Genomic DNA, 20,792 nt, shown 5'->3' with positions numbered 1-20,792 from the left:
TGAAACGTTATTCGGCTTGCATGCGTCCTTTGGGATGTGGAAACCTGTGCTGGCATATGGCCCACTTTACATAATTCTCCAAGCCACAAGGGTACTGCTGTGGGCACACAGGCAAATCAGGACATCACTCACACATTCACTTCATATTAGGCTCTAAATACATTTACTTTATGCTGCTGATATAGCTGTGAAGTGTGGCGCCTTCACTATGACACTACAAACTGAGACTAAGAGAAGAAGGAAATGTTTTCAAGACATGCCAAGACATGACATTTGCTCACATGTTTTTCTTCACGAAGGGACGGACTACATAAGATTTGGCCTCGTCTGCCATGCATGTCCACAGTTTGAGCTCCCGATGGTGCATGCGAGATGTGGGGTATATCCTGGACTGGTTGCCAGCCAATTACAGGGTACATATAGAAAAACAACTGTTCACACTCGCAAAATTGACAATTTAGTCTTCAATCAACCTAACATGCATGTTTTGGGAATGTGGGAGTAATACCTGGAGAAAACCCTGGCAAGAGAGAACACTCCACACAGGAAGCCGGAGCTGAGATTCAAACCCCAAATTTCCGAACTGTGAGGCAGACCACTCATACACCATGCTGCCATGTTAAGTAACATTGCATCAGTATTTTAAGTAATGAAACACTAAAAATCTTGGGTTCAGGGGAAATTAACAAGGATTTTCTTTTAGTGATGTTTGGCTTTGCTTTTCTCTAATTATTTGAACCATTTTCTTAAAATAGTATGAATTCATATAGACAGTTGCACAACAGACTATGTACTAATCCACTGTAACACCTCATAAACTCACCATCTCAAAAGCCTTTGGTTCAATTCCACATCAGACTTTACTGATAATCAAAGGCTCACAATGGACACCATAGTTTCTGCGGCAATTAGGCAACGCTGAGGATTATTACATCTTTAAATTGGTACACCACAAATCCATCCCTATGTAGGCCCTCCGCTTTCATGGCTGTGGCCCTGTGGGCTCGAATCCAAGCACTGAAATGCTTGAGTGATTTTTAAATGTTCAATTTAAAAATTACAGACAATATTCCTCTCTCTGTTTTTCTTCACTTATTACTAGGTCCTTGTCAAACCTTTTGTCCACAACCACAAATATTGTATGTTAACTTCAAAACACTTAAATCTCAACATCGTATTAAATTAGCATGTTCAATGTAGCCTACTGTGCTATATGTATTCTTCTTTTCTTTTTTTTTTGTCCTCACATACACACACCACCCTTAGATGTTTTCTTACAAAATAATGCTCTGTGTTGTAAAAACAGAGCAGTGGTGCATTATTATCTACCCAGGAGCACATCCTGTGGGCTGGGAATGGAATGTAGGCCTTGAAAAATAGTCTAAAATGCTTTCCGAATGGATTTGATTTGCTCTGTTTCAGTGCTCTTCAGCGGTGTCCAAGGGTGCTTGGGGTGAATTGTTTAAGAGATAGAGGGTTTCCAGGGGTCTGGCCACTCTCGTCTCTCTAGCACTTAAGGCTTCTCCTCCATGTGTTTGCTCACATCCTTCACCTGGTTGCTCCCTTCTGAATACAGAAAGATGAATGTAGAGCTCTCCCCTTTTTTGTGGTATAATATTCCTTAAATGTGCCTGCAGGCTCAACTCTTAAATAAAAAGAAATTCCTCTTCTCATCTCCGATATCATTGACTAGATTTTGTGCATATGCTACAGCATGATTCATTCATGTGTGTCTTCTCTCTTCTTTCTGTAGGCGCCAGTTTGTCATCACAAAAAGGTAAGAGGGCCTTCAGTGGCAGTATGTGTGCTGCCATCCCTTGCATAGTGTGTGACTGTATGTCTTTGTGTCTTTGCAAGAGATGCAATTCACATTGATGAAATTGGAAAGGAAGCATGCACTGTCATTGTGAAGGAGAACAAAACTGCCATCTGATTTTTATGAAGAGAAAAAATAGAAGACAAATTTATCACCACAAAGTGAAGTGACTAAATGCAGGAAAATATTGATCACAGGGTTTTCTTGCAAATGCTCTCATGGTCACAATATTGAACTCGTCTTCAAATTTGTCCAAGGTAGTTGTGGTCAAATAACCGCATTTCCCTTTTGACAACAAAGTTGTCTTGATGCCAATTCAAGATGCTGAAGTCAAAGATTACATTGGTAGATACACATTTGTCAACACACAATTTCAAATAAATCATTTTAGATTTGTTTTCATAACTTTATTGATTTTAAATGTTTGGGGGTTTTTTTGTCAAAAGAGGGCAAAAGTAGCTGTGATTAAATGTTGAATCCAAGAAAGTCGATTATTACAGATTTTTTGGGCACAATTCAAAATTCATACCAGCGCATATTTGTTTGGGGTTGCATACAGGCACAGTACATGAGGCATCACTACAGAGTCAAGATTTATGTGGCAGGCTGCTCACTGTATAATGCCCATGACCATACACACACAGGCACACACGTATGCACACGCGCACAGCCAAACACACACAGACAGACGGCTGTACGTCCCATATATGTGATGATAGGCGGTATACGACACTGTCACACGGGCCCATAAAGGTAAGTGATGTGGGCTGGCCAGGGCTCACTCTATGATGAATGTTGACGGGCTGGCATAGCGTACATCATCCCGCCACCGCCACACTCACATATGTTTTTGAACGAGAGGAAGATAAATAAGGCCACACCACCATGACAATGAATGAGTGCTCACTTTAGTTGGCTTCTGCGCATCCATTTCTGGCCTGACTTATTTTGTCCATTCAATATGTTCAACTAGCCTGCAGTTATGTCAGAAATATTTATAAAACTCTCCAAGTCTCACACTGTTATCGCTGTAGAGGAATATATTGTGTTGTTTGTGTCCATAAATGACTGACAGATTTGATTTTGACGGGGCCGTTTGGACTGAAGAGTCATAGGACCTTGGGGCAATGACTTTGGACATAAACAAAGAGACGACAACATTCTGTGTGCATATGAATTGTATATCTGCCTGAGCATGAATGATGGATATAGAAGAACATTTTTGCCCACTGTCTTCTCAATCCATCTCTATTAATCATTAGAGATGTGTGTGTGTCACAACTGTTAAAAATCCACATTGCTACTCCTTCCATGTTAGACTGAAGGGCATGCAGTATTCCAATTTCCGATAACCTTTCCTTTTGTTCCCACCCATAAGATGATTAATACAAGAGCTTGTTATAACATGACCGTATTCGTTAGTTTTCTAGGATCCCTGCTATATGACACCCCCCCCATGACATCCTTTATCCCTTTAGCCCCTCCCTCCCTGCCTCTCACATGAAGTATATTTATGGCACCTGTGCTGCAAAACAGTCTCTCTCAGATATCCCTCTAATTTCATTTTGAAAATGCCAGCAATAAATTTATCAAATGGACTGAATCGAATCGGAGTCACACGCACAGCCATCAGTCACACGCTGTCCCCTTAGGGGACTGCGGGCGTAGTTAAGCCAGCCAAAAAGCTCTGCCAGCAGGAGAAGACAGTGTTGATAGAGTTCCTGGTGAGAAAAAAAACAAATGAATGCACTTGAGGATGAGGATCCATGTGCTTGAATGCATATGCATGTGTTTGCTCGAGCAGACGTTTGGCTGCTACTGTGTTCACAGAGGTCAGTGTTAATTCTCCAACACGCTCTTGATGCAATGTCAGTAAACCACTTGGAATGTTGATGTGCTAGAAGAGTAATTGATCAACCGTAATCCAAGTTAATTGATTGTTTTGCTCGTTTTTGCATTCTAAATCCCTCTCAATTCATCCGCTACTCTGGGCTTCATCCTCTCTTCTGCCTCAGGTTCACACGCTCTTTGCCCTGCCATTCACCTCCTGTTTCTCACTTTCTTATCCTCTGTACTCCAGTTTGACACCTTTGCCTCACGCTGTAAATGCCTTTGTCCCTGCGCTCCTTTACTTTCAGGCCTCTTTGTATCCGCCTATCTTTGCTTCTCTCCACTTCACGTTTATCAGTGTGCAGGTTAAGCCAGGCATGAGTAAGGGTAAAGCAGCTTAGTGCTAACAGGGTTAATGAAGTCAGGCCCAATAATTCCTCTAACGGGGATCAGTGGTGCTACCCTGTCTGACACGCAAGACTTTCATGCATCCCCAATCCATACAACATTGCTATATAATGGGCATGCATATACTTCTACCACTTTGATGACTTACGATAAAAAGGGATGATGTTGTGGGAGAGATGCTGTTGTGCTTCCTAACAACTCAAGTCACTTTGATTGGCCCACGGAGGGTTTATGTGCGATCATGTGACTGCCTTGAGCCGTCTGATTGGTGAATTAAAGTCAAATGACACTAATGATCACGCTGGATTGGCCGCAATGGCGCCCTATGCGAAAGTCGATATTGAAGTCTAAAAATAGATCGCGCACGCACTAATGGATAAATAAAAGTCGCGAGCGGCATGTCAATCATTGTACGGGAGTAAAAGTATCGATTCTTCTTCACATAAATGCTCAAGTTAAAGTAAAAAGTATGGTTTATTCAAACTAGTCTCACAAGTCCAATTTCTCTCAAAATGTTACTTGAATAAATGCAATGGAGTAAATGTAACATGTTACTACCCACCTCTGGAAGTTATGAGACACTTTTGAATTCTTCAATCTTAAACCTTAAGAAAATAGTGAAAACAATTTGGAGATGGAACCTTTCTGTGTCCCATTGCAAAATGCAAAGTGTTTGGTGTGGATGAACATTAGACCTCAACCTGATCAAACACCTTTGAGATGCACTAGAATAGAGATGGCGGCATGGTGGACGACTGGTTAGAGCGTCTGCCTCACAGTTCTGAGGAGCAGGGTTCAATCCCCGGGCCCACCTGTGTGGAGTTTGCATGTTCTCCCTTGCTTGCGTGGGTTTTCTCTGGGTACTCCGGTTTCCTCCCACATCCCAAAAACATGCATGGTAGGTTGATTGACAACTCTAAATTGCCTGTAGGTGTGAATGTGAGTGTGAATCGTTGTTTGTTTGTATGTGCCCTACGATTGGCTGGCAACCAGTTCAGGGTGTACCCCGCCTCCTGCCCGATGACAGCTGGGATAGGCTCCAGCACGCCCGCGACCCTAGTGAGGAGAAGCGGCTCAGAAAATGGATGGATGGATGTTTATTGAGGCACCATAGAGACAATATTACATCCCAAATACTAGGAAAATGTTGGTTTGGCAAAATATGTCCCCTTTATGCGTGATTGACAAAGGAAATAGTTGGGTTGGGAAGCTGCCAGGTTTCTAGAAAGAAAGAGTGGTTGTGAGGGGTTGGGGTCGTTTTGCTCGATTACACGGGAAAATTGATGCTGAGTGCTTACCTGTCGGCTTACAACCATACAAGCAAACAGTTCTTCTCTCAAAATCTCCAAAAAGCCTACCTCAACCTCCTTCCCTGCTTCTGTTCTCTGTATTATCTTGGCTCGATTGTTGAAGAGAAAAAACATTTGGTTTCAGTGTGCAATTGGTTGTTTAGGAATCATAAGACATGTTTCAGACAGTATTCCTGCAAATGTGTGATACATTAATCCCTCGTTTATCGCGGGGGTTAGGCTCCGGACCACCCCCACAGTAGGTGAAATCGACAAAGTAGTGAACATGCGCTGATGTAATTCTGTTAAAAATTATTATTTTTTTTTTTAAATAGAGTCATTAATAAGCAGTCAGCCGTACATAAAAGGTAAACAGCGTGCCAATTTGGCTTAAACTCAAACTGGAAATGTTTTTTAATACATTTCAAAGTCTCAGTGCATATTCACTACCAGTAGTATAAGTCATAGAACATGCAAAGAAGTCCTTACCCGTGTCATGTACTGTACATGCCGCTTTTCCCATTATCATGGCAGGCGGTGTCCTGGTTGAAGACTTGACTCTTGAAGGGAAAATCGTTGTCACTGCAGCTGGTTTCAGCCTGGCTCGAAGTATCCTACGTATCCAATACTTTCTGCTAAATGTTTCTGAAAACATGGCGGTTCAAAAGTTAGTTAGACTTGCTCGGCAGCAGCAACAGATGTGCAGCTTCCCCCTCCTAATCGACTCTCGAGAATCCACTGGTCTAGTATTGCTTTTTTATAGCTTGGAAAGCTAAAGAAGCTCTTGTCACTGCCCGCACCATTAGTACAACCAGATAAAACATTGTGAAATAGCAAAATACGTGGCAATAAACCAAATAACGACGTGTGTGTGCGTGTGTGTGTGTTTACGCCGAAGGATCGGAGGGTGTGCCATTTCTTACATCACAGCCGATAATAGCCGACAATGGCCGAAGACGAGAAGGGGCAGTTAGACATTACATATCATGAAATTTGAATGAAAGTACACTTTTTTCACAAACCCTAGGTACCAGAATACGCTTATACAATGTGAAATATATATACTTTGAATTTTCCTTATATCTCCTGGATGTATAATGCCTCTATTGACTTTTGATTGTAAAAAAATAATAATAAAAAATGGGGGAAAAAAATGCACATGCACGGGAAAATTACAAATGTGTTATATATATATATATTTTTTTTTTTCAGTTGAAATTGTTTTAAGCAAGGAAGCATTTATTTCACCACTAAAAAAATTACAGTATATGCTCAAAATCCTGCGATATGGCGAATTATGCGTGATATGAATATGAAAAAAAAAATCTGCAATGCACTGAATCCGCAAGAGGTGAAATACAGCGAGGGAACACTGTATTGCTTTGTTTGCAGAGCCTATAAGAAAATTACTTCAAAGTACTATTTGATTTTTAACTTTACAGGCAATTCTCAATTGCTGCAACTTTATGTATTGTACGATTATCATCTTCACCCTTTGTTATGTATAATAGCTTTTAAATTGTTTCATTTAGAGAATTGGTAATTTGTACCATGTATGTACTATCCTATCGATATATATATAGTTGATGTGTATATAATATATATATATATATATATATATATATATATATATATATATCCATCCATCCATTTTCTGAGCCGCTTCTCCTCACTAGGGTCGCGGGCGTGCTGGAGCCAATCCCAGCTGTCATCGGGCAGGAGGCGGGGTACACCCTGAACTGCCAATCGCAGGGCACATAGAAACAAACAAACATTCACACCTACGGGCAATTTAGAGTCTCCAATTAATGCATGTTTTTTGGGATGTGGGAGGAAACCGGAGTGCCCGGAGAAAACCCATGCAGGCACGGGGAGAACATGCAAACTCCACACAGGCGGGGCCGGGGATTGAACCCGGGTCATCAATATATATATATATATATAAACTCCTGTGTGGAGTTTGCATGTTCTCCCTGTGCCTGCGTGGGTTTTCTCCGGGCACTCCAGTTTCCTCCCACATCCCAAAAACATGCATGGTAGGTTAATTGACAACTCTAAATTGCCCGTAGGTGTGAATGTGAGTGCGAATGGTTGTTTGTTCGTATGCGCCCTGCGATTGGCTGGCAACCAGTGCAGTGTGTACCCCGCCTCCTGCCTGATGTTAGCTGGGATAGGCTCCAGCACGCCCGCGACCCTAGTGAGAACCGGCTTGGAAAATGGATGGATGGATGATTGAAACTCTTGTGAACAAGACAAAATACGATTCAAAAGGCCCAAGTTCCAATAATTGTGTTAGTAGATAGCATGACAATGGGATATTCTGCTCCATAACTTTACAGGGTCATCAAATGAACACAACAGGGAAGCACAATAAGGTTTTAATTACTGGCTTATTTCATGTGCCTGTGCAGTATCTCGCACCCAGTTTGTAGTCTTCCTAATGTTTATTATCTGTCTGAATGACACTGCACTTTCATCACACTCTGGTTAACACGGGTCAAGGAGGCTTCTTCAAACTTGATTTTTTAGGGTGCTAATGGGAACCAGGAACATATGTGAACTGTAGTATTGTTACTTAATATGTTTGATTCTTTTATGTCCTTGCAAGTAACTCACATTAACCGTGCCGTATCACAAATCAACTTTCACTATTAAATTGAAGGAAATGTCAATAATACATTCCAACCCCATCAAAAACACCAACACATTTTTGTAACGTGTTTAATAATACAAAAAAATTAGACGACATAATATTGTAGTGTAAACAAAAATACAATAATAACATTATACACATGACACAGTTTTTGTAACATGTTTTGCTGTAATTCAATGGACATTGTCCTGCTCCTTCTGGTGTGCATGTTTTGGCCACTAGCAGTCAATATGATACAGACATGCATATAATTCATGTCGAAATGATGATTAATACATACTAAATTGCATTACTAGTCATTTTTCACAGAAATTTAAGAATATACTGTATCCCTGTGAGTATTGTTATGTAGCTTTTGGCAACATTTATATTTAAATATGAGTTGTTTAAAGGTTTAAGGCAGAGGACATTGATGATTTTTAGTTAAATACACAATGTGTAATATTATTTTTTTTTTTAAATCTTTAGTTTTAAAGTAAACGGTAGTGGCAAAAAAACAAAAAAAAAACAAAGCTTGACGCACACTTGGCCTCATTTTGAAAATGTGTTCATGATCTGCCAAACCGAACACACATGAAGGGCAGACTAGACATCATCCGCTTCTCAGCACTCACGTGTTTGGGACCCATGGTTATAAAAAAATAAGTCTGGCAAAATACCTGCACAGAAACTGTAAATATGAGCACAAAGCACAACAGGTACCTGTACTTTCACACGTTGTAGTTTGCTGCCTCCATCCACTTTTCATAGCCATCGCCATCAACTTTTTATACACTGCAATAACAGGAGTTACTCTCTGGTTCCTTACATAAAGTCAATACCCGAATGATTATCGACAAGCCAAGGATTGTTTTTTGCTTTTTTTCTCCCCATGTTTCCCTGGAATTACTGTGAGGAGCATCATTATTACTTACACCTTTTTAAGTCTTTTCTTTTCTTAGAACTATATGTGCTTACCAAGAAGGGTGCCATTATAATAAAGCCTAGCATTGCAGTATAGATGATGTAAATGCCAGAAGAAGATAATGTGGTTCAGGTGTACCCTCTACCTTGATCCCCCCAAAGAAAGTCTCATTAAAGGCAATGGGAAACAGTGAAAAGGTGATATTTCTACTCCAGTATATCAATGCCAAGGCTCCTAATGAATACATAAGGCTGTCAGAACATTGGACTGTTGCATATTATATACTGCACTGATAAATTTTCATAGCCATCAGAGGTGTCAGAAACAAGTAGGCCTTGTGTTCACCACATGTTAATATATTACTGGATTAAATCAATCCATCAGACATATATAAGAATCACAGTCTGAGAGAAGAATAAAGACTGGTCTGATCACTTGGGGAGTTAGGTGCAACTTGCTCTGCTTTAATTCTAAAAACTGTATTTTACGTTTGTTTGCAGATGTGAGTCTGTAGTTATTACTGCATTTTGTGTTTGTTTGTAGATTTACGTCTTCCGAGGCAATTTTACAGAACATCCATCCATCCATCCATTGTCTGAACCGCTTATCCTCATTATCGTCGCGGGCGTGCTTAACAAGATGTTCCTCAAGATTACAGCAATTGCATGGGTTAGTTAGTGCTAAAACCATGTATAGTTGAGTTTCATCAGCATAACAGTAAACAACAAACTATTCCCTTATGGAAGACCTCAATTCGCACGCCATTTACGCATTAAAATTAAAAAAACATGAACAATAATTTGTGAGATTATCAATAGGAAAAAGATGATAAGGAAAGGAAACAATAGCTGTGGGTAACAGTTCAGACAGCGCATTAGTAGCTAAAGCACTAATATCAGGGCTGCTATACAATTGGTTGTAGTCTGAGCGACAGTAGCGGGCCAAGGCCTCAATTTTTATAAAGTAGTGGTCAGAGCAGTGGTATATGGGGGTACCATTACATTGGAGGTTGTGACGCTCCTAGTTAGTACCAAATCTAAAGTATTACCATTATCATGGGTCAGTTCATGCTATAGCTGCATAACACCAAAAGTATCAATTAGTGTCTGAAACGACGTGCCAAGATGTTCAGATCCAGAGTTCATATGAATATTAAAGTCACCCATGATTAATATATCATTTGCGTGGGTCACTAAATCAGCAACAAATTCAGAGAATTTATCTAAAAGGTCAGAGTAGGGACCAGTGGAATGGTAGATCACTGCTAGGTAAATCGTAAGTGATACTACGGCTCACATAGAGAACCTCAAATGATTTGAAGTTATTCGCACATCCTTTGGGATGCTGGTTGGCCTGGGTGGGGGTGACGGTTGCAGGTCATTATTGCCCTGTGACTGTCTCGCCTCACCCCACCAGTTTCTCCAATTTTAATGCAATACACCCCACCACACACAATCATGTTACAGGGATAATGGTTGCCAGCCGGGAACCTGGTAACCATAGTATTAGGGTGGGTGGTGAGTTTTCATACTTCTCTTGGCTTGACTCCTGGGGCCTGACGACCCCCTCCCCTACCCCCCCCACCCCCTCCCACCTGGCCCCGCCTTCCTCTCCCCTCTCTTGGCGCCCTTGCTCACGATGGTCGGTTAACATGGGATCTCTTTGGTGTGCTATGACCGTTTTTGGGTGGCTGCTGGCTCCGGTATTGCGCCCTGTTGGTGACTGGGGCCCCCATGCTCTCCGGGAGTGGTGGGTGCGTTGGCGGTGGTGGTGCACGCTGGGTGGGGCTGGGGGATGGGAGGCAGGGGGGATGGTGGTCCGGTGCCCGTGTCCCTCCCTTTGGGGCTGGTCGGGGCGCTTTGGTCGGGTTCGGGACCTCCCTGGGTCCTGGGGGGTCGGTGGCGTCCCCGTGGTTGGGTCCCCTGCTGGACGGACTCGTTGACTCAGGCTAGGGCGAGAAGCCCCTTCTGAAGAAGAGTAATTTAGCGACCTGTATCCAAGCTACCGTTTTAAAGTAAACTATTCGAAAAACTGGTTATTAACCAACTTGTTTCTTAAAGAGACATCTGGTTTTAAGACGAACCACAATACAGAGACAGCCCTTTTAGAGATTTTAAATGACATCAGGTTAATTGCAGATTCACAGAAACTCACTGTTTTGGTTCTGCTGGATCTCAGCGCTGCCTTTGATACATGCATCCATCCATCCATTTTATGAGCAGCTTATCTTCACAAGGGTCGCGGGAGTGCTGGAGCCTATTCCAGCTATCATCGGGGAGGAGGCGGGGTACACCCTTAACTGGTTGCCAGCCAATCGCAGAACACATACAAACAAACAACCATCCGCACTCACATTCATACCTACGGGCAATTTAGAGACTTCAATGAACCTACCATGCATGTTTTTGGTATGTGGGAGGAAACAGGAGCGCCCGGAGAAAACCCACTCAGGCACGGGGATTGAACCCCGGTCTTCAGAACTGTTAGGCAGACGCTCTAACCAGAAGGACCCTCTAACCTGAAGGATTTAAAAATAATAATAATTTAAACCCTCACAATGTGTTAAAAACCTGGGTGTTTTTTTTACTCTGAGCTTACTTTTAAGACTATAGCCAGAGTCTCCTGTTTTTCTCTCAGGCTAACACAGAGGTGCTGATGCATGCCTTTCCCCCCCTGTCATTTAGACTACTACAATGCCCAACTCTCTAATCTTCCCAAAAAGAACATCTACACTCTACAACTACTCCAGAACTCAGCTGCTCGTGTGATGATTTAAGACCAGAGCACATTACACTGGTTTCAAGATCACTGCACTGGCTCCCGGTGTGTTTCATGATCAATTTTAAAGTTATTTTCCATCCATCTATCCATTTTCTACCGCTTAGCCGAGGTCTGGTCGCGGGGGCAGTAGCTTTAGCAGGGACGCTCAGACTTCCCTCTCCCCAGCCACTTCATCCAGCTCTTCTGGGGGGATCCCTTTGCGTTCCCAGGCCAGCCGAGAGACGTAGTCTCTCCACCGTGTCCTGGGTCGTCCCCGGGGTCTCCTCCCGGTGGGACGTGCCCGGAACACCTCACCAGGGAGGCGTCCAGTAGGCATCCTAATCAGATGCCCCAGCCACCTCATCTGGCTCCTCTCAATGCGGAGCAGCAGTGGCTCTACTTTGAGCTCCTCCCGGATGACCGAGCTTCTCACCCAATCTCTAAGGGAGAGCCCGGATACCCTGCGGAGGAAACTCATTTCGGCCTCTTGCATCCGGGATCTCGTTCTTTCGGCCACGACCCACAACTTGTGACCATAGGTGAGGGTAGGAACATAGATCGACTGGTAAATTGAGAGCTTCGCTTTTCGGCTTAGCTCTTTCTTTACCACAACGGACCGATACAAAGTCCACATCACTGCAGACGCTGCACCGATCCGCCTGTAAAGTTATTTTATCAGTTTTTAAATGTCTCGATGGTCATCATATTAATCCGATATATTTTTGTCTTATCATCCCTCGCGGGTCCTGAGGTTCTCTGGCAGTGGCCTTTAAAGCATCCAAAAACTAGAACAAAAACCCACTGAGAGCCTGCCTTCAGCCATTATGGCCCGTGCCTCTGGAACAGCCTGCCAGAGGACATCAGGAAGGCAGAGACTGTTGATGTTTTTGAAGTAAGGCTCAAGACTCACCTGTTTGGTTTAGTTTTTAACTGATTAACTCATTTTTATTTTGCTCATTTGACTTATTCATTTACCTATTCATTTATACTTATGTTATTAATGTATCTAGTTGTTCTTATCATCATTTACTGTATCTCTAATTACGGTTTATATTATCATCTATTGTCCTTTAGCTTTTATCCTGTTTTATTGTTTTTAAGTTTTACTCCCGTGTCTCTTCATGGGAGCCTCCATGCCAGCAAGTATGTTCGGTCTGTCAGCAGGGGTGTCATCCTGCAGCCTCCTGGGGCCGGGAAGGCTGGGGGTCTCTGCACAATGTGAAGAGTCCCACCTAGTCTACCCAGGTCAATAGTGGTTTCTGTGGTGTGGATGGCTACCACAGGTTCTCTTTCCTAGCCTGGATCCTCAGTGCCTTGCCCTGTTGCCATGTCTCTATACTATCTCTATACTGTTAGTGCTCTGTCTGTGTGTGTATTTGGGTATGTCTGTTCGTACGGGTGCGTCTGCTTTTATCTGACTAAACTAAAATGAAACATTTTTGAAAAAAATAAAACAAACCAGCTCTAAAAACTAATTAAAACTAACAGAATTTCAAAAAGAAAAGTCAAAATGAATAAAACTCACTAAAATCATACGCTGGATTTCCAGCACTGCAACGGACTACTAAACCATAGTTTAGTAAAACCATAGTTTAGTACTCCATGGATTAGTAATCTGCATCCTAAAACGCAGATTGATCGTACTTAATGCGTCCCCTTGTGTCCCGGCGTTTCAGACACGGGACATACATCAAACATGATCCCTGAACAATAATAATAATAATAATAATAACAATTATTATTATTATTATAAAGGTAAATAAAAACCTAAATAAATGAAAGGAATGTGAACGTGAGCATTTTAAATTGCTGATAATAATCTACAATTAGAAAATAATATTGTTGATAAACAATATACACTAATAACAAAACTAAACAGCTTTGTTAAATTTTCTTCACTTTTTCTTGTCAGTACAGCACATTAAACATTTTACCCTGAACTTGCTTTGTTGGTCTTCCATCTCATTCCACACTGCTAGCCTGGCCTAGTATTGCATGCACCCATTCGCTCCACTCAAATAGGTGCTCTGAATAAATGATTTAATTGGCTGAGTTGTGTCGCTTTGGAGGATTCACAGCAAACATTATTGATGTTCATACTTTCTAGTTGTACAATTATACCGCTGTAGTGATCAGCAAAACTGCTAGAAAGCCGCACAGTTTAGAATAAGACTACTGTAAATCCCCCAAAACTTGTACTTTGAACATTACAAGCCTCAAAATAATCTAATAGGTCTAGGTCCATTTACAAAGGTGTCGAGTATAGCTACGCTCAGTGACATCTTCTTTCAAAGTTCAAAGTTGGTGCCCTGGCATCTATTTTAAGGGCTACAAAGTAAAATCTAAAATATTACATTCAAAGACCATCTTACAAACACAGGCATCTACATTCCCACAGATAATATGGCCAGCCTATTGTGTTCCTGAGGCTTTAGATACTGTATCTCAAAAGTATCCCTTTTTAGCGTACAACCAGCATGATGGTCTATAAAGGAATACCCCTTATCCATTATGTCAGGGATAAATTTACACATCAATGCACCAATATAAAATGTCTCTTTGGGAATGTCACTTTGTCCCAAATGAAGGATTTGAAAATGGATGTTCAGGACTTGCCCATTTACAAGAGATTACTGCTATTAACATGCCGTTAAAACACAGCTCAGGGACAAATTCAACAAACTCACATGTTCGCATTATATTTCAAGTGAGGAGACTAAAAGCACTCAAGAGAAACCTGGATAACAATTTGCTACACAATGCTACACAACTTTCCAGTTAGCATGTTTACTCTGGGGAGACACATTGCACCCAAGAAGTGAGGTAGGCACAGTTGGTATATCCTCAGCTAATTCTTAGTGCAAAAAACCCTATCAACCATTAATAATTCACGTGGACATATCTGAACAGTAAACACTGCACAGACCATTAAAATCTAGACTGGCACAATAGCACAAGGGCATGAATACAATATGGAGCTTAACTCCACATACAGAAGGTCTATAGCCACTACAGAAAGACATTTGTGGTCTCTACGGAAATGCGATGCTCATTAGGAGAAAGTAGAATTCACACACAGCCATTGCCACTATCACCTGGCACATTACCATAGAATTGATGCTAACGATAACAGTGGCGGGAGGTAATTACAGTGACAGCTGGTACAGGGATGTGTTGCATTTGTTTGACTGGTCTTCTGTCAGTGTTGTTGCTGTGCTCTTCAGACTTGCCTTCTTATTTAGCCAGTAAACGTTCAAAGCTTAAATGCTAAAGATGATCATGCTCCCCAAGTCAACATCTCACAGCCCCACCACCCTTCTACGTATGTCAAGTTTTTGTTGTTGTTGATTTTACTTCTCCTATATTTTGCATTTGTGTTTACCGCATGCCAGTTTTGCTTGTTTTGCATGCCACTCTTCAGTCTGTCTTTGATATTAATTTAAAACGGACCTATTTTGGAAAATGTACTTTTTAATGTTTGTATACATAGTTGGGTCTGTGGAGTGAGTGCCCAACCACCAGCAAGTAAATCTTTATTTATCTGCCTATTTTGTAAAATGTGAGTAAGTGATTCATTCTGAACTTCTTTCTCACTGTTACAAAAAAGGTGGGCTAATTAACAGAACCAATCCCACACTGAGTTCATTTCTAAACTAAACAGATGTGCTTGCAGTTTTCTTGGGATTTCCGGATTAGCATTAGATGACAGCGTTATCTTCTGAAATGCAGCATTTTATGGCTCGGTGAAGTTGGCGGAGTGACGTGCAGGGAGGGGGAATGTGTCCATCCCCCATAAACATTCTTTCATTACTTGGGAGCTCTTCTATGTTCTCAAAATCATAAAAAAAAAAAAAAAAACATAGATAAAATAGATTTCACCATTAATCCCAAAGGCAAAGTGGGTGTTTGACCCTTTACAACAAAATACCCTATTAGGAATATGAAATGTATCATTTTAAAATGTCATTTGCTTCATGTCATGATACTTACTCCACATCACCCTTCCAAACACATGCCTATCAATATGTGGATTATTTTTTTCTTAGTGCAGGAAAAAGGGAGAAAAAGAGTGTTGGAGGTCATCTTGAATTTCTTAGCATCTACTGATGTATTCACTTGAGTATGCAATGACACAAGAGTGTAGGTAGATATGGATGTGTCCTCTATATGTTTTAATGCTGTTGTTGCAGCTGGCATCCATTAGGTATTTCTCGTCAATGCGCCATACCAGAGGAAGGCAATTAGAGCCATCAGGTGACGTCTGGGGAGCTGAGAAGCTCTGAGAAACTGCAAAGAGGCGAAACAGAAGGATTAGACTGGCTTGATTCTCATACTGCTCTGCACTGCCTAGAGGTATCCATAATAAGAAGGTTCTGGGAATGCGACTGAATGTTTTTATTCCATTAAAAGGCTGTTATCCTTTTTCCCTGGGTGCAAAGATTTCAGGTACAATGGCTCTGTTGCATCTCTCAACCCAAGGTCTTCTCTTGTGGTCATACTTGGTACAACTACAGCAAATAATTATAGCCAGAAAGTTGAGGCAAGGAATGTGAGGACACGGCCTTACACCTCAGGGGACCGCCTTCACATCCTTGTTTTCGAAGATTGACCTGACCTAGCTTGTTTTTAAAGGGAACCACAATTGTTTAGACATGTTTGCCTTGCAAGACACCATCATATTCATGGTGTGATAATATAATCACTATATACATTTTAGTTTTCTTGATATTTTAATAAATATTTCGACCCGGTGGTCTGCCATGTGTGTGACAGGTCAATTTGCAATGACATCAATTGACTGCACTGAGAAATTAGCCCTGAGTCGCTAGCTAAGTGTAGTCATATGAGCATGAGGTTGCAATTTTGAGCCTAAGAGCAAGGCATACACTGATAAAAAGAGGAGGGGAGGCGTGAATTATTTCTTGTCGACATGAACAATTTCCAAAAAAGTATTCTCTCAATTCATTTTATTGATTTGATCGATCATGGCTGCTAAAAGAGCGAGAGTGCTTCAGATAATAAATGAAGCCAAAATCCAAATGCAATTTTCATTCAACCCAAGTCTAAACATCCATTGGGAAATCCATCCATCCATTTTTTTTTGCACCATGGAGCAGTTTAGAGTAGGCATTTTTTTTTCACGGACCAGCTGTCAAGGTGTGGCATATATATACAGCAAAAATAAATTAACACGACTGGTTTAAAAACGAATGTTAAATGCATGAAAATTTCAACTCACCATCACGCATAACGGATCAAAGAAGCTTACTTTTTCTTTGAGGTCATAGGCTCTTCTGCTGGCTCCTCAGGTGGCCTCTCTCCGAAGACGTTTGTTTTTTACAAATTTTTGCAAGTTTGCGGACTTATTTTTAGTAATGTATCACGTGACCAACATGTGGAGTCTAGTGTTTTTCCATTCGCGCACATTTCATTCGAAAGAACAAATCTTTTCAGTGAACGTAATGAACTGAATCAGTTTTTGAAATGATTCGTTCTTTGTGCTAGGCCGCCGCCATGAGCGAGTCGGCTGGGAGCGGAAACGGAAGTGCTGCAGCGTTCTGTAGAGTCTTGAAATGTCAAATGCGACGTGCAGCTGTTACAGCGGAGGAGATTCGGTCATTTTCCAAAATAAAACACATTTGAAATTATATAAATTGGTCATTCCTTCTATGCGCCCGGTAACAAATGCCTCACGGACCGGTACCGGTCTGTGGACCGGGGGTTGGGGACCACTTCTGTAGATGACTGAGGCAGAAGTGCTGTTTCCGTTAACCAAGGTTTAGCATTGTTACAGGTTTTGTTTTTGTATATTTCTATTTCCTGTTTTTGTTCCATTACTGTTAGCTTGACAATACTTTCAGCTTAGGTTTTTGTGACAACACGCATACTCCTCTTGTGCATGTTGGACTTTGATTAGGAACTTCAACTATGACTGCTGTCGCACCTTTGAGACATTTTGTGCTGTTTGATAAGAAGGAGCTCTGAGTGAATATGTAGGCTGCTATGTTAGCTTCTCGCCCAAGCCACAAGCTATTTGTCACGTGTGATAAAGAGGTACATTATTTTATGCTTTAATGTTGTACAAGTTGTACATTACATTTGTGGTTGATTCCCTTTCAAGCTTGTTGGAAAAAAATTGTGTTTGTGTAAATGTCCAACACATATTGTCATTAAAAAGAGTGTTTGATGAGTGTTTTATTGTTTTTACCAGATTAATGTTAGGCTGGTTAAATTCTGATTCTTCTAAGGTAGTTAATAATGTTAAATGTTACCTAAATCATTGAACAGTTAATACAGGTTTATGAAAGCAGTGACAGTGACAGTTTGGAGTCTAGATTTATTCCAAATCACATTTATTGAATTTATTGATGAGAATTTTTGGGGGGAATGTGCGACAAATCCAAGTTGGACCAGTGTCACAAAACAGATGGTTGTAGAAGTTCAAGATACCTCTGGGCATTATAAATGTCCCATGATAAAATCAATAAATAAATAAATAAAAAGTAGGGTGTCATAGGGATTCTACATTGTCTCTGGCCTTCCCACAGGGTGTTACTATCGTGTACTGTTGCTGCAGCCTTCCACACTAATGCTCCACGTGTCAGGGATGCATGACCATGCTTTAGGACTTTTCTATTGCATGGAGGCCAGAGATGTCATACCCTGTTACAAAATAAGGCCCCAAATATATGAACTTCCTCTTTCCCCTGGCCTTCAGTCCTGCTTTCTCCCTCCCCCTGCCATGGGAATCAGAATCTGGTGCGTACTGTCGACACTCAGTAAGTAATAACTCGTTGCTCAGATAAAGAGCTCCAATCCTTAAAGAGGCTTCTTTCTTTCTCCTCACGAGTGACACCTATCTCCGTGAGAATTGTTGAAGCCACAGGAACCAGGCATGATTGTCTCCCTCTGTGCTGTTTGGGGAATAAGCCTAAAATCCCACTGTTCTAACATAGCATGCACAGTGGCTCAATTATCTGTTATTCAAGTTATTATGTGAGAATTCATTTTTGGAAAACACTACTTTTAATTTTCTGAAGGTTTTTTACTTTGTAAGCCATCATTATCCCCTTACCTAATTTACAATTTGTCTTGTTTATACTTTTTTGTTTTGTTCAGTGGGATAGTTTGTGTTAAATGTACTTCTGTCCTCTTGTATGATTCCTCTTTTCATCAGTTTGCCTGAGTTATTGTGGCGTTTTCGTCATTTTCGCTTCCAATTGTTTAAAATGACTGTAAAGCATGTGCTCGTCTGCTTGTGGATGTGTGTTTACATGGACAGAGACATTGGAAAGGGATATTTTTGGTCCCTGAAGGGTCCAAAGTCTTCTTTTTATTTCAGCTTGTCCCATCAGGACTCACCTCAGCGCATGATCCTTTTCCATCTAAGCCTCCTGCATCCTCCTCTCTAACACCAAATGCCCTCTCTCACTACATCTATCAACCTTCTCTCTAGAGACTTCAACTTTAGTTTTGTTGCCTGGCAGCTCCATCCTCATCATCTTATTATGAATTTACATACCATCTCTCATTTTAACGTATCCGAACCATCTAAGTCTGGTCTCTCTAACTTTGTCTCAAAAGCATTTAACCTGCTCTGTCCCTCTTGATGAGCCAATTTCAAATTCTAGCCAACCTGGTCACTCCAAGAAAAGAAAAGAAAACCTCACCATCTTAAACTCTAGCTCTTCTTCCTGTCATTTCTTCAGTGCCATTGTCTCTCAGCCTTAAATCATGGCTGCCTCACCCCTATCTTATAAACACTTCACTTTATCCTAGCAGAGACTTATCCTAACAGAATCTGACACTTTCCTCCACCAGTTCCATCATGTTTGGATCTGTTTCTTCACCTCCATTCCACACCCACCATTACTGTTGATCCTAAGTATTTAAAGTCCCTCACTCTCCATATAAATTCTCCCTGTAGCCTTACTGTTCTCCCTCCACTCCTCTCGCAGCACACCTAACCACTATTCTACAGCTGTCATACATGTCCTTTAGTATTCTAACATACTTCTCAGCTACTTAGAATTCCTCATGCAGTGCCACAGTTCCTCTCTAGATACCCTGTCATAGGGTTTCTCTAGTACTACAAAGTAGCAGCTGTAGTAAACAGCCAGTGGGCTAACAGGGAGTGTAGCCTCTTGTGTCCCACAGATACATGGCTGTTTCCCTGGACATGGCCCTGATTTATCCTTCACTTCGTTGTGCCCTGGCATTTCCTGGATCCCATTGATGCCTTTCTGGTACCTTTTACCAGCTTGTCCGAGGGACTTCAGCCGCACCAAACCTGCCCTCTCTTGTAGCAAGGTGAACCTCCCATTCCTGAGGACAGTGCTTCTATTTTATGTTATTTACAGTATGTACATCGCTTGAAGTGCTCTGTTGAGTTGAGTTCTCCATCATCACCCTCAAGGCAAATAATGCCTCTGTGGTACTCTTCCTTGGCATGAAACCATACTGCTGCTCACAAATACTCACTTCTGTCCTGAGTCTAGCCTCCACTACTCTTTCCGATTTCATTGTATGGCTTGTCAACTTTATTCCTCTGTAGTTCCCAGAACTCTGCACATCACCCTTATTCTTAAAAATTGAGACCAGCACACTTTTCCTCCATTCCTAAGGGATCTTCTCAGCCGCTAGAACTCTATTGAACAACTTAGTCAAAAACGCCACTGCCACCTCTCCTAGATGGTTCCATACCTTCATAAATATGTCCTCAGGACCAACTCCTTCCGAGTCATCATCCTCTTCAGTGACTTTCTAACTTACCTTTTACTCATCATTTCTATTTCCTAGTCTACAACAATCATCTCTTCTACTCTTCCTTCCCTCTCATTTTCTTCTTTAACGCCTCAAAATACACTTCCCATCTAGCCAACACAGTATTGGCACCAGTTAACACATTTCCATTTCTATCAATAATCACCTTAATCTGCTACGGGTTCTTCCCATCTCTATATTTCTGTCCGGCCAGCCCATATTAATTTAAGGGTATTAAAAAGTATCTTTCCAGAATCCCTCCATGTATGGAGATGGAGCCTCAGTAACAGTTCCTCGCCTATCTCTTACTGCCATTACTGTCATCCTGGATGATTCCTCTATTTCCTGTACATTCTTCCCATATCCATC

The 20,792-nt window shown here is 41.4% G+C and overlaps 1 protein-coding gene and 1 long non-coding RNA gene across 4 annotated transcripts in view; one reads left to right on the top strand and one right to left on the bottom strand.

Moving 5' to 3' along the window:
• The window catches only part of LOC133487784 (uncharacterized), a 30,976-nt gene extending 24,128 nt beyond the window's left edge, over nucleotides 1-6,848 (bottom strand). The window contains exon 1 of the long non-coding RNA XR_009791446.1: nucleotides 5,833-6,848. This is a non-coding gene — a long non-coding RNA (uncharacterized LOC133487784). The remainder of the gene's footprint in view (nucleotides 1-5,832) is intronic.
• LOC133487774 (cadherin-4-like) overlaps nucleotides 1-20,792 on the top strand; it is a 342,915-nt gene that overhangs the window by 131,467 nt on the left and 190,656 nt on the right. For 2 of the 3 annotated variants that reach the window (XM_061794884.1, XM_061794902.1), the window contains exon 3: nucleotides 1,754-1,777. The exons of the other annotated variant lie outside the window; for it this stretch is intronic. In XM_061794884.1, the coding sequence (XP_061650868.1) occupies nucleotides 1,754-1,777 (24 nt within the window). The remainder of the gene's footprint in view (nucleotides 1-1,753; nucleotides 1,778-20,792) is intronic. 3 annotated transcript variants of the gene reach the window in all.

Source organism: Phyllopteryx taeniolatus, chromosome 1 (genome assembly GCF_024500385.1).
Source record: "Phyllopteryx taeniolatus isolate TA_2022b chromosome 1, UOR_Ptae_1.2, whole genome shotgun sequence".
Classification (NCBI taxonomy): domain Eukaryota; kingdom Metazoa; phylum Chordata; class Actinopteri; order Syngnathiformes; family Syngnathidae; genus Phyllopteryx; species Phyllopteryx taeniolatus.
Note: the sequence above shows the minus strand (reverse complement) of the source record. Positions and strands in the feature narration are given on the sequence as shown.